The sequence below is a fragment of the Etheostoma spectabile genome, chromosome 14, assembly GCF_008692095.1.
Source record: "Etheostoma spectabile isolate EspeVRDwgs_2016 chromosome 14, UIUC_Espe_1.0, whole genome shotgun sequence".
Classification (NCBI taxonomy): Eukaryota; Metazoa; Chordata; class Actinopteri; order Perciformes; family Percidae; genus Etheostoma; species Etheostoma spectabile.
The window spans coordinates 1,722,062-1,736,986 of record NC_045746.1 but is presented as its reverse complement, the minus strand read 5'-3'; the positions used below and the strand labels follow the sequence as shown (position 1 = coordinate 1,736,986).

The 14,925-nt window shown below is 36.3% G+C and overlaps 1 protein-coding gene across 1 annotated transcript in view; it reads right to left on the bottom strand.

Annotated features, from left to right (window-relative positions):
- necab1 (N-terminal EF-hand calcium binding protein 1) overlaps window positions 1–12,652 on the bottom strand; it is a 25,476-nt gene extending 12,824 nt beyond the window's left edge. Inside the window, exons 1-5 of the mRNA XM_032535970.1 lie at window positions 12,429–12,652; window positions 10,007–10,031; window positions 8,214–8,322; window positions 6,335–6,360; window positions 5,936–6,033 (exon numbers count right to left, since the gene is read on the bottom strand). Coding sequence (XP_032391861.1) covers window positions 5,936–6,033; window positions 6,335–6,360; window positions 8,214–8,322; window positions 10,007–10,031; window positions 12,429–12,515 — 345 coding nt within the window. The 5' untranslated portion in view covers window positions 12,516–12,652. The remainder of the gene's footprint in view (window positions 1–5,935; window positions 6,034–6,334; window positions 6,361–8,213; window positions 8,323–10,006; window positions 10,032–12,428) is intronic.
- Window positions 12,653–14,925: the final 2,273 nt, after the last annotated feature.

The window sequence follows — 14,925 nt, the reverse complement described above, 5'->3', positions numbered from 1 at the left end:
ACACACACACACACACACACACACACACACACACACACACACACGAGTCTATGCACACGCACACACACACACGCCCTAATTACAGTATATTGAGTCTTCTTGTGAGAGAGCTGAACTCTTCTCCAGAATACAAAGCAGATCATTAGACTTGGGCTTTTCCCATTGGCCCTATCCAACACCACATCCAAAGATTGAACAGTTTGTAACTAACTACCTTAATTCTGTTTTTCACAAGAACAAAAATACAGAGAATCCCTGGTTTCTGCATTGTTGCGTTAAAAACAAAAAACAAAACAGAATTGGTCATTTCTATCGGTCATGTCAGGTATTGTATGATCCCCTGACATTCAGAACACACAAAGGCACTTTCAGTGAGCGAGTCATGACAAAACTGGTAAAGGTCAGTCCCCTGTCTACAATATGAGCATAGATTACCTCCTGTGATCTGTACTGTACCTTTGTGTCTGTGTGTATTTGTGTTCCCACCTCCCCAATGCAGTCATTTTAGACAGCTTAGGAAATTTTCCTTTTTGCCTTTCTCTTGATCTTTTTATTCTTAGTTGTACAAAATATCGAATGAGTTATTTGTTTGAGGCAGTGCACTGGTGCTACAATCAATTTAAACCTTTTATTACATGTAAATGATTTAAAATGAAACTATGATGGTTGTATGATTTCTATTGGTTGTGTTTTTACTCTAAGTGTGTTCTGAAGGTTTGTCTGCAGTGTTTGGTTGCACCAAGCCTGTTTTGAGATGTATGAAGAGTTGTGTTGTTAGGACCTCTGTTAAAAATTAAGCTCTGAAAAAAACTGCAGGGGCTATGACTACAAAACCCCGAACAGTCATGCAATCAGAACTCACCTTTTGCCAAATGGTTAAATTCCTGATTGTAAATCATCATCAAATCATCCAAAATAAAAAAATAAGATGACTGAAATGTGAATTGCTTCCTAAATGATCACTGAAAAGTACAGAGAAATGGTAATAAGTTGCTCCAGCTATTCATTAATAGACAAGTGGATAGGCCTATATTACTAAGTTTGCATGTAAAATCCTTGCAAAATTCTTAGAAATTACTGTCTATAGTTTAAAACTACTGATTTGCTACATCAGGTTGCACCATTAAAACTATACAGTAATCTGCAATAACTTGTTGTCAACACTGTTTTCATTCGATTGTCAAGAAAATGTTAAGCAAACTTTTAAAACTTTTAAATGCAAAGTAGGTACGTTTTCATCAAATGGTTGGAAGCATATCAAATAAGGCTACAGTGTAGTTTTGTTGACTTTTTGCAAAAAGTAACGTAATTTGTATTCCACTTATTTTTTTATTTAAGCTCGCTTACGCACCACATTGACTGCTGCTTTATAACCACTCTGATCCACATAATGAGGATGGTGGGGAAATGGGTATGTGCTGCAGGGCTGATGAGGAAATGAGGTGCAGGTGGGGAGATGGACGTGGAAGCTCATTTGAGGGCAGGTGGGATTGGAAGGCTCTGGAATGAAAGGAAAGTCTGAATGCGTCCAATGGACATGTGAAGAATAACAGTGAAGGGGTCTGGAGAAGTGGAAATCTGTCTGAAGAGAGGGCCAGAGAGGCAGAATGAGCACATCCATCCAACCGAGGTGGACATGTGACAAATATGGCAAACTTGTTAGCAAACAGTTGCTCATTTTACACATCAAGCAGATACGGAGCATCTGTTCAATATTACTAATATTGTTCAATATTCAGCTCTGTTTTTGGTCTTTATCAACTTCAACAATTCAAATATTTGATTGATGTATTTATGAGTCATACAGTAGCTAATTAATAAATTTTATAATAACAGTATATATATCATTGTTTTAATAACTAAAAAGCTTACTGCTTTGGACGATTTCTGCCCTAGTGTGTTTGATAATGTTCTGTTAATGTTTGGTGTGCAATTATGTTATTTGGGTTTTAGTTTTGTATGGTTGATTTAGTGTTCACGTTTGTCTCATTTATTGTTGCCCCGTGAATGAGATTGGGTGGGAACTGACGGGCTCTGGGCAGTGAGAAAATATTAAAACTAGAAAAAATCTGGGAAATCAGCACCTCTGTCTCCTGAGTGAAATATAACATGTAGCGCAGTGCATTGGAAAAGTTCACTGTTTCATGTTGCCTTCATTGTTTTTGTTTCTTGGAATGAATGTATTGAATACATTGTTCTTAAAAATCATACTGACGTAAAGGAAAATAAATAATATATATTATATGGAGAAGAAGAATCAAAGAAGAATAAACTTTACTTTAGTGGTTGTAAGTAGCCTAATGGTTTATATTTGTAATGTTTTGTTGTATGTTTAACTTAACATGCTTATTTTAGACAACATGAATCTAGAAAAAAAAAGTATGTTCACTGATATTTTTTAGTAATGTCTACTAAGGTAAACTTGATTTGTCTACAGCATCCACTTACCACTCTGTGGTAATACAACAGCTTCCCTCATGTAAAACCTACGGTTTAAAGCAAGTCCACACAAATTTCTTGTAAAGTCAACAAATTTGGGGTAACAGTGCAGCTAATCTCTACATAAGAACTAATTTGTAGCTGCAAGCTCCGTTCCCGCTGTTGTGTTTTTGTTAGGTCTCCACCCTCCCCGTCTTTCCTTTCTGTGTATTTTTTTCTTTTTTCTTTGGCCCTGTGGCATGTTCCTATGTCCCAATGTATTGTTTGTTAATGCTTAAATATGAGTAAAATAAAAATATTTGATCACAAAAAAAGTAGTTTGTGTGTTGCAACCTGTTAATTTAGTGATTAGTAAACACTTGCTGTACATTATAACTACCTAATTGCATGATTGCATATTACACTTGGTGCAGATTTCCTATTGTATGTACTATATATTTTCCATCCAACCACAGTGCTTACTATTATTATTTTCTTTAATTTCATAATTTAAAAACCTTTTGCAGTACGAAAAAATATTGCACCTAATACTACGAAGAACACAACAACTTACTCTTGCTGCAGGTGAGCACCACCTGAGATCTGCTAGGAAAGGTTTGCTAATGTGTATGGGAAGCCTAAATAGCTTTGGCATGACTATCTGTGCAAAATACAACCCAGAGTGTCTCAGCACAGACGCCTATACAGTTTGTGCCATGGCTTTGATTTAGATGCACAATCTTCTTCCAGCTCCCCCGCACACACAATCAAGCAAATTAGCTTGAGCATACGTAAGGTCACACAAATACTCACTAACAATCTTCTAATGCAAAAAAAGTGGAACCCCTCACAGCCAGAGACCACCCACTCAAATACATACTGTATACAGTTCAACCAAGATGGCTGAGCTTTAGTCTGTGACTAATGCAGCATCTGTTCTCCTTCTCAATCAGCCAATACTTGCTAACAGAGAAATGCAACACATAATTCATTTATTTTCTCTCTTATATAGTTCTATAACACATTTTAGTGTCACAAAATTCAAAATGATGCTGTGTGTGCAAAATGATGTTGTACGGGCGCTTTGTAGAGGGGTAACACTGGGTAGACATCAGCAGTGTGTTCACACTGAATTAGTGGAATTGTTGGGTCTTTTTAAATTATAGAGTGTGGTCCAGATCAACTCTATCGGTAAAGTGTCTTGAGACAACTCTTGTTATGATTTGACACCATAAATAAAATTGAATTGCCTCTGCTGTTTTTCCTCTTTCTCTCTTGTTGTCTTTCTTGCCTCTCTGAACTATTTTCTTGGAGAAGAGAAAATTACTTGAGGTGTAATTTGATTTTCACACCTCATCACAGCTCGGCACTACTCAAGGTCTAAGAAAGATTGCAAAGGGATTGCAAAAGTATCTGTGTTTCATTTCCTTTGCAGAAATGAAGGCACATGCAATTTATCTATTTTCCTGTTGGTCTAACCTTTTTGAAACATATTTCAAGAAAAAATACATTATTTTTAAATATTTTAAGGATATAAATTGGTTCCAAGGTAGCAGTATGCCTGTTGAAATCATGTTATATTTGAAACCACTATCCTTAAAATATTCCATCAGTGCCATCTTTTTTGTCTTTATCTGTGTCACCACCGTTTTTAGGTGTTGAAGTTGGATGTCATCATGTGTTACTCTCTTTGTGCTAATAGAGAACTACCAAAAAATGAACGCTTGGACTCCCACTCTGTTTATGAAGCAGGCACACTGAGACATGTCTGCTACTGTGCAGATCTGAGAAGTGATTTAAGCTTCACAGCGTGTGTCACATGTGCCAGATGAGATGAGTGCAGAGAAAGAGAGGGGGGTTGAAAGAAAAAGAAGCTCTCCCTGCAGATCTAAAAAGCCACCTCTCTTCATAAAACGTAATTTTCCTATTTCTCTTCAACATTTTGTCCCTTCAGTTCTCCTTTTTTTCCTATTTCATCTCTGATCATTTACCTTCATCTGTCTATTTGCCTTTTCTCTCCCTTGTCATCCCTCTTCTTCTCTCTGATAATTTAAAAGGCATCAACTCTACAGTAAGATCAAGATAAAGCTTTTTTCCAAAGCATGATCAAACGCAGTATTTATTTGATAATGCAGCCAAAATACATTCAATTCCTTGTCTATGTTGGCCACAAGTACAAAAAGAATCATAACATGTTTTGTTTCCGGGGTTAATTAGTAGCATGAATGAGCCCTGGTTCATCCTTTTTAGCTCTGTAATGGAAATCAGACTAATGGGAGATCTGAGAGGAAGCCAGTTGGGCAGCAGAGGAGCATGCTGGGGAAGTTCAGTTTAGTCCACACCGTGCGTAAATCAAACATCTCTTACTATTATTGTCATGTGCGCTGCATGGGATGTCAGTGTGATGTTCAGTGTGATGTTCACTGTGTGGCGGTGTTGACGTGTGTATGAGTGGGTCACAAGGATTTTAATTAATATGATTATGCAGATATGAAGAAAGAATTTGTTCTAAATAGATGCAAATAGCATCCAAATTATAACAGATTTGTTTTTAGCAATTTTCTTTCAGTGACAAGGTTTACACAATTAAACACAAATGTCACAACTTTCACAACAACACACGAATGTCACAACAGACACACACATCATACACACTGCTTATTCACTCTTTACAGTGGAGGATCATCTACAACAAGGACAAAAGTCCATACATCATGCATTTATAATGATTGTGGATGATATAATCTCTTTCTTGTATTGTTACAAGTATTTACAAGTAATTGAGGTGCTTGTTGTCTGTTAGGTGTGAAAGGAAACAGCTATTAGCCAAAATAACAAAATATCAACAAACATGGAGGTGTAATTTTAAGATAGATATTTAGACATTCAGCAAGGTTCATCTTCAGTAACTTTTCAACAGATTTGTTGTGCAGTGCAGATGGTGCACAAGTGTTATTTTTAGCAATGCATGCTGCATTGCGCTAGAGATTACTTATCAAACTTCCAACCAACTTTATTTTCATCAGGACCTCCTCCCATTATAAAGGACACAACCAAAAATCGTATATGGCCCAGTGCAATTCTGACTTGTACTTTATCAAAGGTAAAACCTTCTTTTCTATTTTTATATACATTTCCAACTAGAAAATTAACAGTCATGCAGGTTTTATTTTTGCTACTTAAAAAAAGCTAGAAGTCAATGACAAATCATACTGGATTATGTGATTCACTTGGGTTAAAATATGTTACTTTGTACATTTTGTGAGCAGCAACTGTAAACTGTATAAACATATATATGTATATGTATACATATATATATGTATGTATATATATACACATACATATACATATATGGAGTATAAATGAAAATAGAACATTTTAAAACATCCTCCATGCCTGAAAGATACTCAAATACAGAAATGAATACAGATGTTAAATGTATTACAGATACAGGGAGTAGCTTTGCAATACACCCCCCAGTTATGTTGAGGTGATGGTTTCATTTCTACAATCTCACCTTCTTTGTTTTGTCCATCGCCTTCAGTATGGACTTATTCAGGTCTTCTAAGACAGCCAGAACATTCTCATATTCACTGAGGTGCTGGGAGAAATACTCTTCACAGTAGGAAGACAAGGAAAAAAGTAAAAAAAAAAACATTTTGTGAGTTAAGCAACTAGGACAGGGCTGTAGGTGTTTTGTTGAAACTGCACTGTGTGACGCCTCAGTCAGCCTGCAGGGGTTTGGTCATAGAGCATGTGACCACATTTTACGTGGTTATTCCCTTATGCTGGGAAAAATGTCAAGTAGCATTTAAGTCGATAGTGTGACTATGAATTAAAGCAAGATTAAGCCAGAACAGTACAGCTTATTACTGTTATTAAAAGTTATTCTTATTTGTGTGAATGATTAACTTACCACAGAGTTCATCAGTGTCCACATTGCTGCAAAACAAAATTGAGAGAGAAATTTAAATAAAAAGAATTCCCCAAAAACAGAAGGTTTTCAAAGTTAACGGAGGTGACAGATTAATCCTTCATCCCTGCAAAAACATTTCCTGCAGTTGGTGAATCAGTGTATGGTGACAAATAGTAGCGAGTAAAAATATGTCATGAGTAATTGAATAATTTAGTTGCGTTTCCCCCCAGATGGTCCAGGCAGTGAATCCCTCACAGGAAACCCTTCAGGTATTTTGTGATTAATGTCAATGCATGAGTGTGTTTTAAGGACTTCTGAGTGAGATTAGTGTCTGAAAACACACACGCAAACGGAGAACTAAAGAAAAGAGGTGTAGGTGAAGAGAGTGTTTCAAAGTGGAAGATTATTCATTTCATATCTGTACAACTTGACACAGGAGACATTTTGTCCTTGTAACAATGACGGACCCTGGGGAGTTATGCCAGTTTTAACTAGATTCCACACAAGCTGTATAGCTGTTGCTCACAAGAGAGAAAGTGCTGAAGCAATCAATCAGTCCAAACAGGAGAAAACACTTAGAGGCAAAGAGGAGTTAAACCAGAGGTTAGACACTACTATGTAACTCACTAAAAGGCTCATACTTGGGTGGCTTGAAACTTGGCTGCTTTGACATTTTAAGGTACATTATCTACAAAAGGAGCATGCACAAGTGAAGCAATGAATACCACTGTATTGTAAAGATTCTGAGAAGCATTATGAATTATAGCACAGTTTTGCACATGCTGGTGCCCCTGTGTAACTTCAACTACAAATTATTCATGCACACATCTTTTATAGACTAAATGCAATATCTGTGGTTTATGTTTATTTTTTTGATGTTTCAAATAATCTTTCAGTGTTCAACATCAACTTGAGCAGGCTAGGGAGCCTGTGATGCAGACCTCACGGCTTAGTGAACCAGTCTTTAATCATTACAGGATTCTAATTGAGACTGTTTCAAATCAACAAACAGGGAGGCACACGTTTGTTTCGATTGAACACAGTCCAGTAAAGTTCTGTGTGAGTGATTGTGGCTAACAAGTAAATTTCACATCTAATGATACTCTCATAATGAGGTTAACAAATGATATCATGGCTAATGAATTATTGTGTTGTTATGTCTAATCTTTCTCCCTTTGACTGCGAAGGGCATTCCATCAGCGTCAATACTAAACTATGGATTTAAATACTATGATGCCTGAAGCAATGAGAAACATATTAAGATTAAAACATAAAAGAGCTTAAAATCCACCAAAGTGTATTTCAGACACTAGAAAGAGCTCTGAGGCAGGAGTAGAGCTGTTTGAAGACACTGACAGAAGGAGCCAGAGTATCTATGTAGCCCTATCTACAATATATACTACTTTGATTGATCATAAATTTTTATGTAATTGATTATTACAGGAATTTATTGTGTTAATGTTTCCACTTGTTCACCAACGGTAATATACCTTGTTTTTGATGGGTAGATTAGTAGATTATTTATATAACTTTTTTTTTGTGGCTTTTTCACACTATTAACCCAGATGGATATGTAAGAAAAATAACAGTAAAAAGAACATTTATTGTCTTTATTGAAAACAAGCAGCTTTCAGTTCAATTTCATTTCCACCAGTTTATTTAATGAAATCACAATCTGCAGACTGAAACATTGGCTTCTGGTCTGCTTGTATGGGTCTTAAAAAAAGTCAGTTGCTAACAGGTGGTTGACTGAGACTACACATGTCATCACACCAAACACGCTAAATTGTCTAGTCATCTACCTTTCCTCCATCATCCACATCTCAATTCTGTCCTCCATGGAATAATATAAAAAAGATAAAGCAATGCATTGACTTACTCTGTGTTATGAGTGTCAATTGTGTGGAAGAGCTCCTTTAACTCGTCAGCTGTCAAGACTCCATCGGAGAAGTAGGCTTTAAATTCATCAAAGGACAGCTTTCCATCATCTGGGGACAGAGCAAAAATGTAACTTGTCAGAACAAGGACAGGACAGCTCAGTCAGGACTGCAGCACCATGTTAGATGAGGTGGCCAATTTCTAAAAGATTCCTTAAATAAATCAAAGACTTGTTAATTAAGAATTTAAGTCCAACTCTTGAGCTGATAAACACAAAGGTGACTTAAAATAACTTAGATAAGATGCAGCATGCCAGATACTGTAGGGGCTAATACAGCAAAAGATGGCATCAACTGTATAGATCATATTGGTAATCACCTTTTGTTCCATTAGGTCAACTTGATGTTAATCTCAAACAGTATTTTTTATGATTTGAGGCTCTGCAATTATGCTTAGAATAAAAAGGCCCAAGCTTTGTGAAATATTTATGTGATAAAAAATAAACAGAATTTCATATTGAGAAGCCCTAAAACTGAATATCCTGCAGCAAAATAAAGATTATCATCCACAGACAATATTTTTTTCCCACACATTTCTGGCTGCAGTAGTTTCTGTATGTTTGTGTGACATGAGGTGGCGGATCTTTATGTTCACTACTGAGCAGCTGATCTGGAGGTGATGTTCAGTATGTTTGAAATGTCACACAAGAGAGATGCACAAAAATCAAGCGCACAGTGACTCACTCATTGAGCTCGGAAATAATCTTGGAACAGGCCTGACATATAAGTACGGCTGTTTGCACAACTCTGAAAACAAACATGTGGGATGACTTTTTATCTGACAAGACCTCGAGTGAGGGACAGATTTAATGAATAACGAAGCAAGTCATGTGATCAAGAGTTGTGGTGTATATCGTTTTTGATGTGAGGGTATCTGTCAAATTGTCAAATGAAACCTTATTTCAGTTTGTTTCTTAACTAACAACACTCAACAGTGGTTTGACGGTCTGATATCCTGATATGAACGTAGCCTCTATGAACATCAAACATGACGTGTAAAAGTGTGTGTCAGCAGGGTTATATATTTCATGACACATGTTAACTTGACACACATAGATGAAGATACTGTTAGTGTGCAGTCAAACAATCTGTAATATATGCATTTTGACAGAAGTAACAAATTAAAATCAGCACATTGTTAGTTGTTACCCTCCTCATGGGTCAAAATGAAAGGAGAAAGCAATAGACTACATTTAAAAAGGCTACTGTAATCCAAAGAAGTTTAATTTTATTTTCTGACCACACACAAATGCAGAACCGTCTATCAGACTGACTTGACTGAATAAGTCAGACTCAGTAAATCAAAATGCTGTGTACCATGCAAGATTTCAGACTCCCGTTGTCCCTAGTAAACAGCAACATGCATGTTTGTATGTTTATACTGCATGTTGTGATAATGCTGCACAAGATAGTGGAGGTAAAACAATAGCAAAATTTGCGGTGAACCTCCACCTATATGCCCCTAAAGAGAGGACTGCTTACTGTTATAAAAATGTCTAACAAAGTTTAGACATTTTTCTCATTCTGAACCTCAGAGAGGATGGTCATGTTCCTGTTTCTATGGAAACTGAAAGAGTATCAGCAGAGAGCATGATCAGAATTTCATTGAGAAAGTAGGTTTTCACATAATGCCAAGGTAATGCCAAAGTGTGTGTGTGTGTGTGTGTGTGTGTGTGTGTGTGTGTGTGTGTGTGTGAGAGTGAGAAAGTCTGGAAAGACTTTGTGCAATATTTACCATTTTTATCAGCTCTCCGTAAAATCTGTAACACGGAAAAGAAAAAGGGGATGTCAAAAAGGTTTAACATCATCTAAATTAAAACACTGTGTGTGTGTGTGTGTGTGTGTGTGTGTGTGTGTGTGTGTGTGTGTGTGTGTGTAACATTGATCACACTCTCAAAAGCAATGCGTCATTAAATTATTGATAGTGCTGTCCCAGAGTCCAGAGGAGATGAAAGGTAGAGTGGCAATGTCCACATCAGCTTGAAAAGGCTCCAACCACCTTGAAATAGCACTGCCCACAAGAAGAGATTCTTGTTGAGTTTGTGTTTTGAGTCTCTTTAGACATTAGTACTTTGGGCTACATCTGACAGCATACCAATTAATGTGCAAGATATAAATTTTAAAATACATTTTTCCATATTTGGATTTTCCTAGCTTGGGGGACTTCCGTTCTTTGCAACAAAGGGGTAAAAATACTCATAAAAAACACCCACCCACCTTCTCTTGGCAGTCCGACTTACATAATTCAGTCTAATTTTCCTGCTAATCATATCTTTTATTGCCTGTTCTTCTGTCCCCAACCAATAAACTCCTATCTGTCTCAGTTCTACCTTTTACTCATCTCCTATCCATACCAGATCTTTAAAATCAATCAAATTAGATGAAATAAGACTTTATGGGCAGCAGCTTCCTTGCCATTCAGGTCAACAAATACAAACAAAAATAAATAAGGGGGAAATAACAATAATAAGGGGAAAAATGCACAAAGTACAAAACAATCAATCATCACTTCTTCATGCCCTCATTCCATATTGATAATCAATAAAGACAGTTTTCATGCAAAAATGCCAAACATTTGATAGTTTCTGCTTCTCAAATGGGATATTTGCTTAGTTTGTCTAAAATTTTAGTAAATTGAATATTTCTGGCTTTTGGACTGCTGGTCCAACAAAACAAGACAATTTATGACATCAAATTGGCTTCAAGATGACGTAGGACTATTAGGAAGGTTTCATGATTTCTAATGTTTTATAGACCAAACAATGAATATGCATGATCAACAATGGAATTAGTCACAGCCCTACTTTTATCTGATCCCCAACTCTTCAACCAGACAGCTGCTCTTTCTGTACATATTAACTCATGTGTATGACATTCATGCATATTGAAAATCTTTTCGAAATGTAAGCTGATTAGATTTGGTCAGCGCACCGTAACTCAGGCTGATTAATTGTCTCATCTCATCCTAATTAACCTTTTACATCTAATGAGTAAAACTAATTCAATTAACCAAGACTAGAAGCCTGACAGATTTTTTTCCTCTCTATTCTCTGGTAATAAAGTGGAAATCTGGCACCACAGCAGCATCCAAAATGGAGGCACAGCCCATCTAACCTGTTCCGGAATGAAACAACTGTTAGGCAGCTTTTGGGTTTTAATAACACACAGTCAGCTGAGGTGAAAGCTATAGAAGATGTCAAGAAACAATAGAAGCAGCACTGTGATGACCAACTCGCCTCTGAAGACAAGCAGTGGTTTGATTCCTTGCCAGAAGATAAAGTACCTGTTCAACATCAATGTGACATTGGACATTATACTGCTTTCCACCTTTTGTAACTCTTGTTTCTCATAAAAACTAAAGGCAGTCAGATTTGTAGATAAAACTTTACAAACTAATGAAATAGTGGAGGAATGAGGAGGAATTAGGTGGTGGGTACCAAGGCGGAATGCAGTGCCGTGAATCAGGGAAGGGAAAGCTCTTGAGATAAAAGCAATTGAGGAAGATCATTAGCTGTACTGATATGCATATAAGATGTGATTTTATATTGAAATCCTCATCAACAAGTGTTGAGAATTCTTGTAGTGTATTTCAACAATGTAAAAATGTGACTTTTTAGAATCAAAAAGTTCTGAAAAACAACAACATGTTTTTTTCTAATTGAGCTAGATTTGGCTTGGTAAGATCAGCATGAATAACACCCTGACTTTTATTAAACCATTAGACTATTCATTAACTTGGTATTTGGTTTTGAACACTGACATTAAAAATGGATGGCCAGCCTTTGAAATCCTGACAATGAATCTAAATTAAAGGTCAGGCTTGTCAACTGAATAAATTCTAGAAAATATTAGACCCCTCTGTACCCTGCATGCATAAAGGGGATCCATAATAACATAAGTGATGAAAAACCTCCAACAGATAATTAAAACTTAGATTTTATCAATAAAAAATGTTTTTATCAGGGGAAGCATGTTTTCCTTTCCTTTTCCTTTGTTTTCCTTGATTTTTTCTGCTACAGGCTTTAGATTGTTAACTACATTTTGAAAATGATAATATAGTCATGCGTTATGCTTAAGTGTTTTTGCATTATTAGCCTAGTGATTAGTAAAGATGAAATACATTTTGTAAATAAAGATGAACATTTTTTTTTACTTACATCAATGAAAATCGACATTCCCCTTTTTAGTTCCATTTGAGCTGTGGGCTCCTCAGACACGGACTGAACCTCCTCTGAACAATCCATCTTTCAAAATGTAGCTTCAGTTATACCTACTGTGCAAAAGAATGTGTCCGCTTGAACCTCTTATCTGATCAAAGCCAACAGTCAAAAAGAGCGACGGCTTAACGCGGTCAAGGCAGCTGGAATAAAACGCACAGTTTCCGGATTAAAGTTTCACAATTCAACCATTCATTATCATTTCATACGATACCACAACAACAAGTAGATTGATGTTTTTCTGCCCTTCTTTTTCCACATGTTTTCCGTTCAAACATGATCTTCTTTGTTTTGTGGATGATTTTTAAGCTATTCTTATCATTGCTACTACACACACCGAGACGTTTCCTATTTATTTATTTATTCATTCAGAATGCACATTGATGAACATGCACAACAGTACATGTAGGCTACATGTGCCAGATTGTAGCCCAAGGGCTAATTTCCATCTGCAGTCCAGTCCTAAATCTATATGCTTTTATTCTGAAAGCAAATTACTGACTTTCCTGTCGTACCTGCTTTTTCTGTCAGTCTTGATGGCGCCTCAGCTCCTGCTATGATGAGTCAAGTCCATAGACCTCAAGGTTTACAGTCAGTGGTCCAAACCTGCATCTCCGCTCACCCCGGTCACTCAAATGACCCAAATGTATTTCCTTCTGATTTGTATCGTTGTGCATCCAGGCTAATAAACGACCACTGTCAGATCACTGAAAAATATGTTTACTGATACAGATAAAGTCAATGTAACCAATCCACATGTCTACAACATACAGCGAATTGAGCCTCACAATTAGCATAGCAGCCTCAGATAGTCCATATATGTAGACTACACGTTTTTGTTAAAAGATAAAGCAATAAACAAGTCGTTTATAACGTTCTCTCTGTGGCCTTAGACATTTTTCCCACAGATAATGTGAAAATGGGATAAAGAGATCTTTTCTGACACATTTTTAAATTGAAAGATAAACCTTAAGCCTACTGTAAATATCATGGCCTGGCCTGTCTCTTAAGGGTTTCCAAATTGTGCTTCTTTAAGTTGACAATTTGTTGGATTTAAGTTGAGATGGCATTTCTAGTTGGTAAACATTTTTGTTTGTATTGATTTATCACGTTGTAACGTGTACAGCATCATAACAACATTACAAATGGCATTTTGCGCATCTTCATCAATTAGGAAGAATAATGTAAGAAAATACACTGGAGTGGGAAAGAATAAACTAACAAACAGCTATGATTTGTGAACCAGTTTGCCCTCAAACGAAATGTTCCCAATAAAACCTGGTGATGAATTGGATCAGATTGTCCAGTGTTAAATGTTTTCACATAAATACAGAGCAATACTCATAAATAAACACTGTGAGTTGCGTGTAAACTGTGTTACAGTTCCATCTAGTGGAGTGTTACGACAGCGCAGCAGTCAATCCCACCATGTAAACGAATATGATCATCTTTAAGTGTAAAGTATTCTAATCTGTGTCAATACTAGGTATGAATTGAAAATTAAAATGCCTTTGAGAAAGTGGAGGATGACACAAAGTGTTTTGAGAACTACTACAAAAGAAGCTCTCTTTACCCACAGCTGGGAGAGCCAGCTGAGTGGTTGTAGATGCATGAATGCACATATTGTCTGCTTCTCTCGCCTCATTATGAACTTATGGTGAGCATGCCAAGCAGGAAGATTCCCCTCAGGCTACCATGTTATACGGTAGGTTCTTATAAATACAAGAGAATATAAATACAAACTCTGTTGCACACTAGAAATCCTACTTTTCCTTTTTTAATTAAAACTGAGTGAATTAAATTTTGTGAGTGTGTTATGATGTCCACAAAAGATTGATAACCATACAACTTAACTCCACTGCTGGAACATAACCAAGTACATTTACTCAAGTTGTGTTGTTAAGTAGTACTTAGCCTAATTTAAACTTAAGCAAACCTTTGAGTGCAAGACTTCTATGTGCAAAAATATCTTTGGACATTGTGGTTTTACTTTTACTTGAGTAATTAATGTGAGTAGGCCTACTTATTCCACCACTTCTAAATGACAGACACACACCCTTCCTAAAAGTTAAAGTAAATGTGTACATTTCCTCAAGGCTATTTAAGTACAACTATAAGTTACATACGCCCACTTACAGGTTTTTCCATTTTATTCAAACAAAACAGGATATATTTATAAAAAAAATACAATGTGTTGTCAAATGGTAAACAACCCAACAGCTAAAAAATTATTTGAGCTCTACTTCGGCAAGCTACATTAAAATTTTATTTTAACAGATCTGTGTATTAAGTGTAGTTGTATAGTGTGGTATTGCTACTTTAATAGGCTACAAATAGTAAAATATCTAATCTTGCACCACTGCCTCCTGAACTGCTTCTAATTTTGTGGATAGATTTAAAATCTCTATTCATTTAAGTAATTTAATTTAAATAGTTG